This window comes from Rhododendron vialii, chromosome 13a (assembly GCF_030253575.1).
Source record: "Rhododendron vialii isolate Sample 1 chromosome 13a, ASM3025357v1".
Lineage (NCBI taxonomy): Eukaryota > Viridiplantae > Streptophyta > Magnoliopsida > Ericales > Ericaceae > Rhododendron > Rhododendron vialii.
In genome coordinates this window covers 29,939,891-29,955,179 of record NC_080569.1, presented here as the reverse complement: position 1 = coordinate 29,955,179, position 15,289 = coordinate 29,939,891, and the positions used below count along the sequence as shown (strand labels likewise).

General features: G+C 40.0%; 2 protein-coding genes across 2 annotated transcripts; both read left to right on the top strand.

Annotated features, from left to right (window-relative positions):
• The first annotated feature begins 422 nt into the window (after positions 1–422).
• LOC131312473 (probable carboxylesterase 15) lies at positions 423–3,036 on the top strand. Its single transcript, XM_058340233.1, has 2 exons — positions 423–1,335; positions 2,490–3,036. Exons 1-2 carry the CDS (start codon positions 671–673, stop codon positions 2,794–2,796), a joined length of 972 nt encoding a protein of 323 aa, XP_058196216.1. The 5' UTR covers positions 423–670; the 3' UTR covers positions 2,797–3,036.
• A 2,431-nt stretch (positions 3,037–5,467) lies between these two features.
• Positions 5,468–14,966, top strand: LOC131312472 (outer envelope protein 61). The gene is made up of 11 exons (XM_058340232.1): positions 5,468–5,846; positions 7,257–7,487; positions 9,085–9,141; positions 9,242–9,370; positions 9,659–9,736; positions 9,858–9,928; positions 10,969–11,018; positions 11,125–11,323; positions 12,127–12,697; positions 13,111–13,254; positions 14,530–14,966. Exons 1-11 carry the CDS (start codon positions 5,751–5,753, stop codon positions 14,674–14,676), a joined length of 1,773 nt encoding a protein of 590 aa, XP_058196215.1. The 5' UTR covers positions 5,468–5,750; the 3' UTR covers positions 14,677–14,966.
• The last annotated feature ends 323 nt before the right edge of the window (positions 14,967–15,289 follow it).

The following is a 15,289-nucleotide window of genomic DNA, read 5'->3' as shown; positions in this document are numbered from 1 at the left end:
ATCAAACACGTCTGTCCGACCCTACACAGTCACTCCCAACCGAAATACAAACACAACCCGCCATATTTGCTTACAACACCACACCCAAAAGCCGCCTCCATTAACTCTTTTTTCTTGTTGGTAATGCAGGAGAAATTTTTGGAAACCGAACGGGTACCACGTGGGGCCCGAACAGCATATTCTAGCTCTTCCATTTCAATTTTGGACGGTTCGAATTTGGGAAGAGAGTGGGGGGTGGGAGGAGAGATAAGGTTTCAATTTGAGCCGTCCAACAAATTTTTTGACTGTCCGAATGAGCTGCTCGGGCATTGGTACTCACCCGACACCCAAAAATTTCTCGTAATGCAGGGTGGGTAAGTTTTTGTGCATTTTGGACTTATTATATCTTCACTAGCCCTTTCCACACTATTTTCACACGCTTTAAGCATGAGAGGCCGGAGGCGTACAGAGGAAAGGTAGCTCCAACTTCCAAGAGTTGGTTACAAAGATAATCAAATACGTAACGAATGAAGCAACTCCCTTGTCCCATGCCATCACGCCTATACCACTCACCTCCACTCTTTCCTGGTTCTTCCCAATCCCATGAGAGAGAGAGAGAGAGAGAGAGAGAGAGAGAGAGAGAGAGAGAGAGAGAGAGAGAGAGAGATTCTGATCCCATATTGTCCCCATCATGGCTACTCCCTCCCCGTACGTAGTAGACGACTGCCGGGGTGTTCTCCAAGTTTTCAGCGACGGTTCGATCACCCGGTCCGCCAAACCCAGCTTCAACATCCCGGTCCACGACGACGGCTCAGTCCTATACAAGGACTCCCTCTTCGACCCGACCCACGACCTCCACCTCCGACTCTACAAGCCGGCTCAGCCCCCCTCCGGTCACAAGCTCCCGATCCTCTACTACATCCACGGCGGAGGCTTCTGCATCGGCTCCCGCGCCTGGCCCAACTGCCAGAACTACTGCCTCCGGCTCGCTTCGGACCTCCGGGCCGTGGTCGTCTCCCCCGACTACCGGCTGGCTCCCGAGAACCTGCTCCCGGCCGCCGTGGAAGACGGCTTCGCGGCCGTGAAGTGGCTCCGGGATCAAGCCGAGTCGGAGGAGCCAGACTCGTGGCTGGCTGACGTGGCGGACTTTAGCCGGGTGTTTATTTCAGGCGACTCGGCTGGTGGGAATATTGCCCATCATTTGGCTGTTCGGCTCGGAGCCGGCTCGACCGAGTTGGGGCCGGTTCGGGTTAGGGGGTATGTGCTTTTGGCACCTTTCTTTGGTGGAACGGTTCTCACGAGGTCTGAGGCTGAAGGGCCAACAGATGCTTTTCTCAATTGGGAACTCATTGACAGGTTTGTTTTGTGTGGTAGTACTAAAGTTTGGACTTCAGGTTTTGGAGCTATGCAGCCGCCTAGGGTTGCAAACGAATTGAGCTGTTCGAATGGAGCTTGTGGCTCCACTCATTAAGATTCAGCTGGGTAGTCTGTTTGGCTCAATTTGTTTAGTAATTGAGCTGAGCTCGAGTTTTAAGCTCGTTTACTAAACATGCCAAGCTCGACACTCAAAAGCTCAGCTTGGCTCTCAGAAGCTTGACTCGTTTCTCTAGATTCGGCTCGCTTAAAAAAACTCGTTAAGTAAATTAGTCAAGCTCGGCTCATTAAGGGCTCGTTTACAAACGAGCTGAGCTTGAACCAGAATTTTGGCTCGTTTCCAAGCTCGAACACAACGAAACTTGGCTCGACTCATTTGCACCCATATGTAGCGTGAACACTTCATCAGAGGTCACGAATCGATTTTGGATACCAACACTTTCAGAATACGTGTCCTCTTCTTAAATTCTGAGTGTTATTTTTCCTCTACCTTTTTATTTGCACATGTTTTCGAGACATTCTATAAAACGCTCCGAACGCTCGAGACACTCACAGAGCAAGTATAGGGGTGTTAGACGCAATAGTAGACTCGAATAAAAGCCGAACTACTGCTTCTGGCTCGCTTCAGAGCTGCAAGCCGTGATCTTCTCCCTCCCCCGACTACCGGCTGGCTTCGGAGAACCAGCTCCCAGCCGACTCTTCGAGGTTGCGAAGTGGCTCCAAGCTTCAGCCGAGCCGGAGGAGCAGGATTCTTGGTTAGCTGATGTGGCTGACTTTAGCCATGTGTAATTGGATGAATTTATTATTCTTTAAAGACAGTAGCGTATTTACTTGTTTAAACAAAATATTTGATTTGGGAAATCAGGAAAACATAAATATGCACGGAGTTGAAAAAATTCAAATATACAAAATGGAAAGACAGTCTACACTGGGTTTTTCGGGGTTTTTCCCGTATTTAGTGAGTATATTTTTAAAAAATAAAAAATAAAAAATAAACTTATTTTTAAAATATATCCATTGTGTATTGCATGCACATGCACACTCGTAGAGGAAATGGTTTATTTCGTTTCTTCCTTGCAGAAATGGTTCAATTGTCTTTAATGAATTTTCTTGGTTTCTTCTTTAACAATGGCTAGGTTTTGGAGGCTATCGATACCAGTTGGAGAGACTACAGATCACCCACTCGTGAACCCATTCGGACCGGCTAGCCCTCCTCTCGAACGACTGGACCTTGATCCGATTCTCGTGGTGGTCGGGGGCGCTGATCTACTGAAAGACAGGACCGAGGACTACGCGAAGAAGTTGAAAAGTTGGGGAAAGAAGGTGGAGTACGTGGAGTTCGAAGGGAAGCAACATGGCTTCTTCACCATTGATCCTAACTCACATGCCGCGAAAGAGTTGATGCTAATCATCAAACAGTTCATCGCTGCGAATTCCAGCTAATGCAAAATAGGAAGGAAAACAAGAACTTGTTTCACTGCACATGCAGATGTTTGTTTGGAGCTCTTTCTCCCATGTTAATTTGTTTAGTTTCCTCCTCTTATGCAATTTGGGAATTGGTAAGTTTGGAAGGAAGATTGGACATGAAATGCATTTGGATCGACTGATCAATACAATTATCAAGTTCCTCGAACCAAATCGGATTCGATTCCAATTACGAGAAATTAACCTTTTGATGTTCAACTGATCCGACTTATGTGCTTTCAACTCTATAATCTTAATAACAAAGTAGTCTTTTTTGCTTTCTTAACAAGGGGTGTGATTCCTGCACTGGATTGCAGTCAGAAAAGTGGCAATGCCCTTGATTCGACTTGTTTGCCTGATGTTCTTGGGCGGAAAGTGGAGTGTTTGCTCCTGGCTTTAGCCATCTGATGTACGAGCTCAAGTTGAAATCTGTCACAGCATTGATCCCTCTGTACTCGATTGCTGTGATGTCATATGCTCGAGCAGCCTCCTATTGTGTAATTTGGGTGCCCGTGAAAAGAAATATGAGGGTTTCATGGTTTGATTATTCTGGTTTTTATCTTTTCTGAGTTATAATATACGATGTTAGACACTTAGCCCAGTGGATAAACTTTTTTTTCCCTTGAAAACAGGAATCAGAACATTGTTTGGCCCCTGTTTTTGATGCCCAAAAAAAGTGGCAACAATTCCCTGTAATAAAAAAAAAAAAAAAGTGAAGAAAAAAGAAATACATTTTTCACTTGTTTTGGATGGAAGCTTTCCTATGATATACTACTTCTCATAAGGCCATTATGCAACACATATCTAGTGAGAAGCTGAATCACATCAAAGATAATTGTACTTATGCCCCACTTGTGCCATTGGAGACACTTAATGAGAGCCCAAGACTTAGTTTGTCCATGTGCAATGGACTTTCAACCTTAAGTAGAAAATTATTCTCGTGAAGGTAATGTTTACCCTCTTTAAAGTTGGGTGAACAAAATTATTCTCGTGAGAACTTTTTTCAGAAAAGAGTTAACCCCGTTCCAGAAACCTTCTTAAAAAATAAGCAGCTTATTTCACATTTTCAAACTTAAAAATAATGTAAATGAAAAATAAATTTTTAATTTTTTTTGCATCGTATAAAAGATCTCAATGAGATCTTTCAAACAAGATCCATAGTGTATATTTTTAGATTTCAATAAACCCTTCATTTTTGAGCTTGAAATTGCCTTCTTAAAAAATAAGGGCTTTTTTCCGTTTCCGGAACGGAGCCTATGCACTAACCTTCCAACTCTTTTGATTCAAGCGATTACTGATCCGGCACAAACTAGCTAAGATGAACCATCTAATCTTAGCAGAGGAGAGGTTCTCGAGGCAGCCATTATGATGTGGTCGTTGCTGGGTGCAAGCTTTGAAGTAGGGCATTATCTGCTCAAGAGATCATTCTATCGTCTGCTTGTGAGTATCAATTAAAGCCAATGAAAAAAAACTATAAGAACTGTTTCAGTGAGATTTTGAATCTCAAACCTTAGGTTTAGGAAGAAGCAAATTCTTAAGTTCCAATGAATCGTGTTTTGTCCACTTACATATTGGCAAACGCAGCCCCCTTCCAAAAAAAAAAAAAAAAGAGAAAAAAATGAAAATGATCTTCCATGTGGTTGAGCGAGAGGACTTCTCAATCTCGGCATTACCCATTTTGTGGAGGATGGTTCGGCTGATGTACTGTGGTTGGGTCGGCGGTGGTGGTGACGGGGAAGTGAATGACAGATTTTGGAGAGAAAAGGGAAAGATGATGGATGGTAAAAAAATTTCAAATTGCTCAGCACTCCTAAAATTTTTAATACTACTTTGGAATGCTTTTTAAAGACAATTTACATGCCCGTGGTTTGTACATTACGTGCACGCTTATTACGTGACTTAAGGCGAACCATGCCCGTGCTTTGACAATTTTTTTTTGTCAGGCGATATACATGGGTTAGTGGGGAGGTCCAGAGGTTATCCATAGCCTTGGGACCCAAAGAGCTTGGCCCCCGTGAAGCTTGAACCCTAGACTTTCCACAAAGGGGAGACAGTGACTTGCCAACTGCACAAAGTAGTGGTTGTCACCGTGCTTTGACATTTCGCGCATGCTTATTACATGACTTAGGCAAACCCGTTCACGCTAGTGATTAACTTATGTACCACAATTTTTTTATTTTGTCCTTATTCAAAATTATTATTATTATTTTTTGTTCGTTAGTTTTACATCAAATTTTTATGTGATATGAGTGAGTAAGAATGATAGGAATCGGAAAAGTAAAAAAATTTGACTTTTAAACAAGTATTTTGGAAAAAATGGCAATTTTTACTTTTCCGATTCCTTTCGTCCATATTCATCCATATCACATAAAAATTTGGTAAAAAACTAACAAACGTCAAAAATAAATAAATAAATAAAGACAACCAAAAAATTATTTTGCCTAAGTTAATTACTAACGTAAACACCCTAACGAGAAGAAGATAAATTTTTTTTGGAAAAAAGGACAAAAATAAAATGACGTATTGCATAGGGTCGTTGAAAAAACAAACATATGGCTCTTGATTCTAGTCTTCTTTGACAACCGGTTGGCTGTTGCAACTAAGCAAGCACCAAACGCATGAGGCAATTACTATTACCACCCAGTTTTCAATTTCTACCAGATCAATAACTCCCTCATCCAATGGGGCATATTCTCTGGAATGTATCTTACAAAGGGCTGCCAATAGCCAAACACGATCAAAATTACAGTACGGTACATATATTCCTCCGCAATAAGCATTCACAAATTTCCTCCCCAAACTGCTCTCGGTCTCCTCCAAATCGTCTCTCCTCTGCCTTGTTTCGATTCTTCCAATACGAACCCTAAAATCTTCCTGATAGTCGCATCGGAATCGGTCTCGCACTAGGTTTCCGTGTGGAACGGGGTTGAGAAATGTTTAACGGCATGATGGATCCCGCGTTGATCAAACTCGCCCAGGAGCAGATGGGTCGCATGTCGCCTGCCGAGCTGACCAGAATTCAGCAACAGGTCTCCCCCTTTTTGCTCCTCCTTCGTCTGGTTATTTTCAGATTCGGAAATTTGCATATCTAATTGATCATAGTTGTTTTTGATAGAAGAGTTTAATTACATCAATCATTTTTATGAATTACGAAGTACAAACCCACACTACACAAAATTGTAAGAGTCCACGAGATAACCCAGCCCAACAGCTCAACCAATACAACAAATAAGCCCATCATACGGAGAGTCAAAGAAAGAAAAAGCCCTGTGAGGGAAGAATACCCAGAGAAAGGTGGGGAGATTCAAACTCCTGACCTCCTAGTGAGATGCAAGAATCCTGGTCCCAGTTGGTTGATCATAGTTGTTATGGATAGTGAATATTAATATTCGTCGGTTTGGTGGTCTTTTAGATGGGTGATTTTTATTTCCTATGATAAATCATCTCTTGAATTAGACAACCCCATCTTAGAATGTGATTTGTCTTTTGGTGGCATTTTTGGGTTGTTCTTTGGGTTTGATATGAATTTGCTTCAAATTGATGAAGGAAACAGTGAAAATCGTCCATACTGGGCTTTACCCTGGCTTTAATTTGGCCCCACAAGTGGACGGTGGGTTTGGACCTTGGTCCTAGGATTAGTCAAGGTGCGCGTAGGTTGACTGGACACCTGTGTTTTTTCAAAAAAGACAGTGAAAGTTGTCCATCTTCTGCCATTTCCTGTATTCTATTTGGGTTCTGATTAACATTTTTAGAATTCAGAAACACCATGAAAATAGGTCTCTTTAAGAATTTAAATTTTTTGGTCTTGGATTCGTTGGTATATGGTGTTTGTATCATGAATGAGGCGTTAATTCTCTTTGGTATTGGTTTTGTACTGATATTTAGAAAATTTGTATTTTTTTGACATAATCTGTTGACTAATGTAGTGTCTTGTGAATTTATAGCAACATAAGATTAGATCCTCTTTGTCATTCTCAAAATGAAAATCTTCACTTATGGGGATCTAATACTAGTATAAGAACAACTGTAATGATCCAATCTTTTCAAGTTAGAAATATTGGTTTATGCCTACAAAAAAATTATCTTCTTTTAGTTTGTTATCTCTTATGGTTTGAATCCATCTGTACAATGTGACCAGACCTCTGCAATGTGGTTAATATGACCTTTCTAGGAAAATTTGGGACTTGAATCTATAGTATTTGCTTAGCCAACCCCAAGTGATTGGGATGTAAGGCTCGGTTTGGTTTGGTTTGGTAATCTATAGTATTTACTGATTTTCATGATAGCATCTGGTAAATTCTATACTCGCCACTCGGAATATGTTATCCAGATAACATTAATTGGTTTTATTCATTTTGTCTCAGTTATTGATCTTGTTTTGCTCCACTCGAGTAGCAATATTTATTGTTGATGGCCATGACGCCCTGTTTACATTGCAGATGATGTCTAATCCTGACTTGATGAAAATGGCTTCGGAAAGCATGAAAAACATGAGGGCTGAAGACTTGAGGAATGCTGCTGAACAGTTGAAATACACTCGCCCAGAAGACATGGTTGAGATAGGTGAGAAGATGGCGAATGCAAGCCCCGAAGAGATAGCTGCAATGCGTGTGCGTGTTGATGCACAAGCCACATATGAAATAAATGCTGCTGACATGCTGAAGAAACAGGCATGCCATCACCTCTAAAGCGAATTTTAAAATATATGTGGATATACATTCTCAATAACGTGTAATTTGTGTTCAGAGCTGCCCTTGTGATGGATTCTTCATGTCTGGTGATATTTTTCCTTTTACATTTATAGTTGCATGTCTAATTTGCTTAACTAGGGCTATGATTGTTATAAAGAATTTGTTTGTTGGATTTCATTAAATGTTGTTAAAGCATCTAACTCAAAACCAATTGACAATGAATGGAGAGGATGCCTAGGCTCATGTACTAATTTTGGAGGTTATAATTAATTAACGTGGGACAAGCTCTAACACGCCCTCACATTGCCAACCCCTGACCCGCATGTGGAGAGGTAAACATAGGATCCATAACATAGTGATCACAACAAAACAAGGTGCGCTTAAGGCACAAACAAAAGCACAATCAATTAAGTGTCTTGTCCAAAAGTACTTATCAAAAAAAAAAAGTGTCTTGTCCAAAAGTCTCTGAACGCCTAGTTCTGGTATCACGTTAAAGCATCCAACTCAAAACCAATTGGCAATAAGTGGAGATGATGCCCTTGCTCATATACTATTTTTGGAGATTATAATTAACCAATCGGGACAAGCTCTAACAAATATCTTCAATTTTTTATGTCATTACCTTCGTTCGTTTATCGATCTCAACTCTTAACATTATTCACTCTTCGGTTGGAGTGGTTTCTACTGTATAAAATGCTGTATAGAGTATGGTTCTCCAATGCAAAAGTGGACCAATAAACTTATCTTGTCGCTTAGATTTCACATGTGACCAGAATTCTGTTTGAAGATTTGACATGTCTAATGGCCTCATGCATCCATGTTTGACACGCTTTGGACATGTGTCAGATTTGCATAAATATGTATCTTGTTTTTCAATACATTTTTAGTCCAACACAGTGGAGACCCATGGGGTCATGCTAAAAACACATTAGTAGGTCAAAATGCTACTTTTATGATTTGGCCTTAAACTTTAGGATGCTTAGTCCATAAATACGTATTTAGTGACAAATGATATTATATGTTGTTATCCAACTTTCATAGAAATATGATTGTGATTTTACATGAGTTTGACGAGTCTGCACTGTGATTGTAGGAAAACTAACGTGTCTGCACATCAGTGTGCTGTGGTATCCTATGTCTGTGTCCTTTTCACATATCCGTATCCCGTGTCTGTACGTGTGCTTCTTAGGCTCTAGGTACTTTCCAAAGGAACTGAAGTGTCCTGGTAGTAGATACAAAAGTTACAGGATCACAATTTCTGTTTGTCACATGTTAGAATATATTTGTCTTCCTTCTCGGTATAAATAAAAATATATGTAGCCTTTTGGAACCACAAAATATGTCTAGCGGCCAAGGCAAAAGAACTTAAAATATAGATATGACAGCAAAGGGAGTCGTATTGGAAATCTAACTGGACTGTTGGAGTTGGATTGGTGTATATATTATGTAATGCAACAAGTTCTGGTGATTACGCTGTCCCCATCCCATTCCGCGTCTTGTGTTGCAATTTAATTTCCCATTCTACTTCTTTCCTTGGCATCCCTTGAGATTTGTGCATTTGTCGCCACTATTGCAGGGTAATGAGCTTCACAGCCAGGGAAGATATAAGGAGGCAGTGCAAAAATACTTGCTTGTAAGTGTAGTGTTGGTTTCTGTTTCCGTCAGTGTGTACTGCGTAGTCTATTTAGTGCCTGTATCTTGAAGTTTTAATTCTTTCTATTAACTATATTTAGGCAAAGAAGAACTTGAAAAGCATTCCATCCTCCAAAGGCAGAGTCCTCTTGTTGGCATGTTCTCTTAACATGATGTCATGTTACTTAAAAACAAGGCAGTATGACGAGTGCATAAAAGAAGGCACTGAGGTATTGGCAAGTCAATTTCTCTTCTGGTATCCTTGTGAATTTGATCAAATTTTTTTTGACCAAGTTGTCTCAACTTAGTGGTTTTAAAGTTAATACTTACAGTTGTCAAGGGTTTTTAGTGGCACATTTCTGCAGATATGATAGAAGATTTTGAATAATAGCAATGTATTTATCATGTATTTACTTTTTGAGTGGGGGTGCATGTCATTTATCAAGGTTAGAAACTTGGTGTATGTGATTTGCATCTCTTTAAGGAAACAGAAGCGATTAGTGAGTGTATGATTACAGGTCTTGGCAGGTGATGCCGAGAATGTCAAAGCTCTTTACCGGAGGGGTCAAGCTTATAAAGAATTAGGACAATTGGAAGTAAGTACCTATGCACTTGTGTGATCTGTTGCAGTGGTTGCAGAATTAATGCTTCTTTATGTTTTTTATGCTGTGATCTGAATGCATTGTGTTACCTAATTAGCTTCAATGTATATGCTAGGATGCAGTCTCTGACTTGAGTAAAGCACATGAAGTTTCCCCAGAGGATGAAACTATTGTAGATGTCTTAAGGTATGGGAATTATAGTTGGTGTCTGATGACTTTTCAAGAGCTATCAATTCTCTTTCTTTACTTATCAGGGCCTAGCTTGTGTGAGCAGTATGTGAAAATTTGCTTTACTGTATTAGTGGCTTTTCTCCCTTTGCTTTTTTACCTAGTTTGTGAAGCATCAAAGACCTGTAGCCCTGTTCTTTTATTCAGCTTTGTAGTTCACTGGGTGCATTTTGTCCCTACTATTTATTCTAGTTTCGCCAGCAAGAGAAGCCTTGTATTTGCTGGCCAAGAGGTTTTTAGCCATGGGTATTTCCAACTTGATTTGCTCAACTGTGAAGCACGGACACATGACATGATGCGGGCTTGACACAGACACAGCACATAATTGTACACAAAGAAATTGCATGATATGGTACGACGCGCGGGGATACATGCAAGATGAACAATCCTATTGTATTTACTTTGTTATGTATTTTTGTATTCACTCAAAAACTATTCAGTAAAATAGGGACTAAAATTGTAAAAGCATATATTTAAACATCACAGGAACTGTTTCGTATGAGATAAGAGTACAACTTGTTTTCTCCTTTTTGGTGACAGAAAAATGCTGCTTCTTCTCCTCAATGTTGTTCATATTTACAGTTGCCCCTGCTCAAATTTTGTAAACTCTAATTTTGACGCGTGTCCCAACATGTCTCCCATTTATCTGAGCAGGAAAAAGTATTTATTTAAAAAAAGAAGAAGGTATACGGCACTCCAAGTCTCCAATCAGCATTTCCTCCTTATATTTGTCTCCGACATGTCTCAGATACTGATATGTTGTCTCTTAGAAGTGCTTGTCTTCATAGGTGCCATAGCATTTGCGAGTTCCAGATTTATCGTCTGCAATTAGTTCCTTACTTTTTTCCTGCCAATGGAAGTGCCTTTTTTGTATTCAATGTTCACGTTAATCACCTATTGTTCAGTCTGTTGTTATAATGTTGACTCTGGTGGCAAGAAACTAGGTGTTAGATTTGGGCCATTTGGCATGTTGTGGTAATGTCGGTCAATGGATGCAGGGATGCCAAGGAAAGATTAGTGAGAGAAGGTGGTGGCAGTACATCGAGAAGTATGTTCCTCTTCCTTGAAACAAGCTTTTCGCTGTGCTGCTAAATTTCGAAACCTGTGTCTTCACTCATGGTTCTTGTGAGCTGATTATCTTTGTTGCTTGCTAGGATTGGTTATTGAAGAGATAACGGAAGAAGAGGAGACCGTGTCGTCGGAAAATTATGATGGGTCAACTGCAAAATATTCCGTGTCACCACCACAGGAAACCAGTGGCAGCTCTAAGAGTCAAGCTGGAATCAATATTGAGGCTCCTTCAACAAATGCAGAGTGTGTCCAGGCTTTAAAAGATGATCCAGAAGCTATGAGGTTTGTTTGCCTCCATGAAAGGATTGTTGAAATTTGTTTTGCCTTTGCATGGATTCGTTGTTACTGTAGTGGCCAACTCAGAAATTGGTTACTCCACATGGACATTATGATGAGTTCACATATTACCTTCTGTGCAAGCCTGGTGAACTCTTTTGAAATATTGGAAAATATGCAAACTTGATAGCTGATTATGGGATATTGAACTGCAGCATGACAAAAATTTGGGCTTCTGTTTTGCAAATATATGATCTACAATGTGAGCTGTATGCACAGAAGCACACAGACAGAGTGAGGATAATACCATTTTAGTACAGTACTACACTAGTGCTGGGTATTTAGAGGCATATTCCAAAAAACCATGAATCTAGGCAGAGTATTGTATTACCTTAAAAAAGTTTGAAATTGATATTTTCTAAAACTATTATTTTACTGCAGTTTGCTATCGATTGGGGATTCCGTAGGTACTGTGATTGCTGTTAATGTTGTATTACTTTACTCCAGTAAAACTGCAAAACTCAGTATTCTCTCCCCACCTTGTCTAGTGCGGGATTAGAGGACCATGTAAACTTGTAAAGTAAGTTAATTTGGCCCATTGGTGGCACAATAATAGCAAGAGCTTAAATACCTTACAACTTCTTTAATGTTTTCTATGAATAATTTCAACTTTGCATTGTGTTCTCTTCATCCTCACTCCAAATAATTTTCTGCCCAGTTGATCGATGCACTCTGTTCAATTATTGAGTTATACCCCGACTTAATTTTCTAAGTCTTTAGTGTTTACTTCTTTTGGGTGCATTTCCTAGATCCTTTCAAAACTTCATGTCTCAAGCCGATCCTGAAACTCTAGCTTCCATGAGTGGTGGAAATGCTGAAGGGATATCTCCTGATATGATTAAGACTGCCTCAAACATGATAAGCAGGATGTCTCCTCAAGAACTTCAAAAAATGCTCCAAATGGCTTCTTCATTCCAGGGGGAGAATAACCCATTTGTTAAGGGAGTTTCTTCAGACAACAGCTTCAGACCTGGGCCATTTCCCACTGACGTGACACCTGACATGATGAAAATGGCAAGTGATATGATGAGTAACATGCCAGCTGAGGAGCTTCAGAAAATGTTTGAAATAGCATCATCTTTGAAAGGGAAAGATTCAGTGTCAACGGCATCAGCATTAAAATCGAACGGTTTCAGGTCAGATACTGGATCAAAACAATCTAGGGAAAGTTTTTCTGTCAGGGGAGATCATATTGGTGAAAGTAGTTCTTCTAATGGGTTTTCTAATTCAAGAAGTGTTCCTCAATCAAGCTTCCCCAATTCAACTGCTGATTTGCAACAACAAATGCAAAATCAGATGAACGATCCAGCCATGCGGCAGGTATTTGGTTTGGTTACTTGATTTTCATGTTTCATTTTTATGTTTTTATGCGTTTGGGCACCTTATGTTCCTGTAATCATTCGGTTGCATTCAATGTAGTTCAAATAGAACTTCACATCTGGAAGAATTCTGTTTTGCATTTCTTTCTGGAATTCAAGTATCCACATGCCATTGTGTGTAGTGGTTTTTCATGCTCGTTACTGCTTGTAGTGATGATTTCACTACTTAGGACTTCTAGTGCGAGTCCACTGTTTGGGGATGTCTGTTTCTCTCACAGTGAACCCTTATAGACAATATATAGATTCTGCTCAGTGGTTATTTAATATCTGGTGATGTAGGTAACATGTTTTCTGTATATAACAGGTTGAGCTCCTTATTTACTTGTATAAATTGAATTGGTTGGTAACTGGCAGATGTTCACTTCGATGATTAAAAACATGAGCCCGGACATGATGGCAAACATGGGGGAACAATTCGGATTAAAGCTTTCTCGAGAGGATGCAGAAAAAGCTCAACAAGCCATGTCATCTTTGTCACCAGATACCTTGGATAAAATGGTACCTTCTTGCACCATTTATACCTTATATTCATGATTTAAGTACTGTTTCCATACCTGAGCAAAGTAACAAGAATTTATGGTTGTCATGCTTGTTAATACTGTGCCCAATCATTGAAGAACATTGGAAAACTGTTCGATGACATATAGAAAGGTTTGGTTCTTGGCGAACAGTAAGGTTACTCCATTGTAACCTGGATGTCATGTTTGAAACACGGTAGCTTCAAAAATTACCCATCACACGACATTGTTGCCATTTTTTTCATGTTGAATAATAGTTGATTTGAAAGCTGATTGATTGTTTATCATGTTCCTTATGTGCCACTAATGATGTTGGTCACATCCATGAAAGCAAGTGTTTCTGAAAGAATCCTTGTGTGCTGGTATTGTTGTATTTTCTAGATAAAATAGTACCAGCTTGGTGAGTCTCCCTTTTGATACTCACCTGCCTAGAATAGAATGACATTTCACCATAATCTTTGGGTGGGAGGCTTCGGTCATACTACGACTCGCAAAAAGACCATGATACTTTCTCTTTTTTACCTAGAGTCTGATATAAAAAATCAACCATAATGCCCTCCTTTGAAGCCCTGGCTCCAGTTCTAGTGTTACAGATATTATTGAGACATGACTGAGTAAAGGACAGGAAAATGCAGAAAACAACAGCAGATTAGTCATTAGAGGTTGTTTTAAGGCATGCAATTGTTAACCCAAGGGTTGTCGATTTCATTCCGTTGCTGAAACTTGATGTTTTGCCTTGTTGGCTTCGTCAAACACATTTCAGCAGTAGCTATGATCCCTGATGTGTGGTATTTCTATTTGTACCACACATACTAACATCCTCACGATGGGCATTCTGGAGTTTGCAAAATTGCATAATTTGTGTTGGACTTGTTTTCATTCATTTCCCCCAGGCTGTATGGAGCTTAGATTTGCAGAGGGAAAACTGGGAAGAGAGTAGCTTCACAAATCCCTTTTCTTTTCTGTTCCCTCCACCAATCGCTCCATAAATCCAAGATCCAAACACAGCCTTGATGGGACACTGCACACGAGCATGAGATGTTTGGGAAAATAACTGTCACTAGTTTCTGTGCTTCTGGTTTGTATGTTTATGATCATGACCGAAATGGAAAATTGTTTGATTGCTGCGCTTTTATTTTAGCCTTTTAAGTTCATTTTATGTACTCAATATAAAGTACATGCTGCTTAAGCTCTCTATACATTGAGACTTTGACTGTATTTAATTTGTTTTTCAACTGAATCATGTTGGTTCCAGATGAAGTGGGCAGATAGGATTCAGAGAGGAGTGGAAGTTGCGAGGAAGACAAAAAATTGGCTACTGGGGAAGCCTGGTATGATTATGGCGATATTTATGCTCATTTTAGCATTCATCCTCCACCGGCTAGGCTACATCGGAAGTTAAGAGTGGGAATTCTCTAAATCACTGTCATCATCCATCGACTGAACAAGAGGTGTCAACTTAAATTTTCCATTAGAACTAATTCAGATCAGGGGATCGGATTGAAGTTAGGACGAAACGTCTGCTGGTGGAGGGAAGACACATCCACCGGCGTATTTGTTTTTGTATGTTAGTTGGATGAATTGTAATTCATTATTTGCGCTCTTTGATGCTCCTATAATAATTATTATACTACGGAAGTTCCGAGTGTATTTTTCAGAACATTGACAATGACAAGGAAAACCATTTCCATATTTCCAGTACCTGGATTGATGATATGTGATGTAGTGCGCTTTAGAGCAAAGGACTTCTAACGCTACAATGCACTAACCAGAGGGTAAAGTATGCGCGCAGCACGCCCGCGTTTACGAATCAAGATCCTTTCTCGTGATCGTCTTATGTGGTTATTCTTTATATGGTTCATCATGTCAGGCAAGATAGGATTTACCACGATTCTAGTTGATAATCCGAGTCTTTCGTTTTTGAGGCCTCGATGTGTTCACTGTTTATGCCAAAAACAAAATAGGACGATCAAATTGGCTGCTCGTTTCTCTTCTAACAAATATGACTGCCATTA

Bases quoted from the DNA above. Each gene is read 5' to 3' on its own strand.
- LOC131312473 (XM_058340233.1), top strand. From the start codon at position 671: ATGGCTACTCCCTCCCCGTACGTAGTAGACGACTGCCGGGGTGTTCTC. The intron at 1,336-2,489 runs GTTTGTTTTGTG...AACAATGGCTAG, and splicing joins AATTGGGAACTCATTGACAG to GTTTTGGAGGCTATCGATAC.
- LOC131312472 (XM_058340232.1), top strand. From the start codon at position 5,751: ATGTTTAACGGCATGATGGATCCCGCGTTGATCAAACTCGCCCAGGAG. The intron at 9,737-9,857 runs GTAAGTACCTAT...TGTATATGCTAG, and splicing joins AAGAATTAGGACAATTGGAA to GATGCAGTCTCTGACTTGAG. The intron at 11,324-12,126 runs GTTTGTTTGCCT...TGCATTTCCTAG, and splicing joins GATGATCCAGAAGCTATGAG to ATCCTTTCAAAACTTCATGT.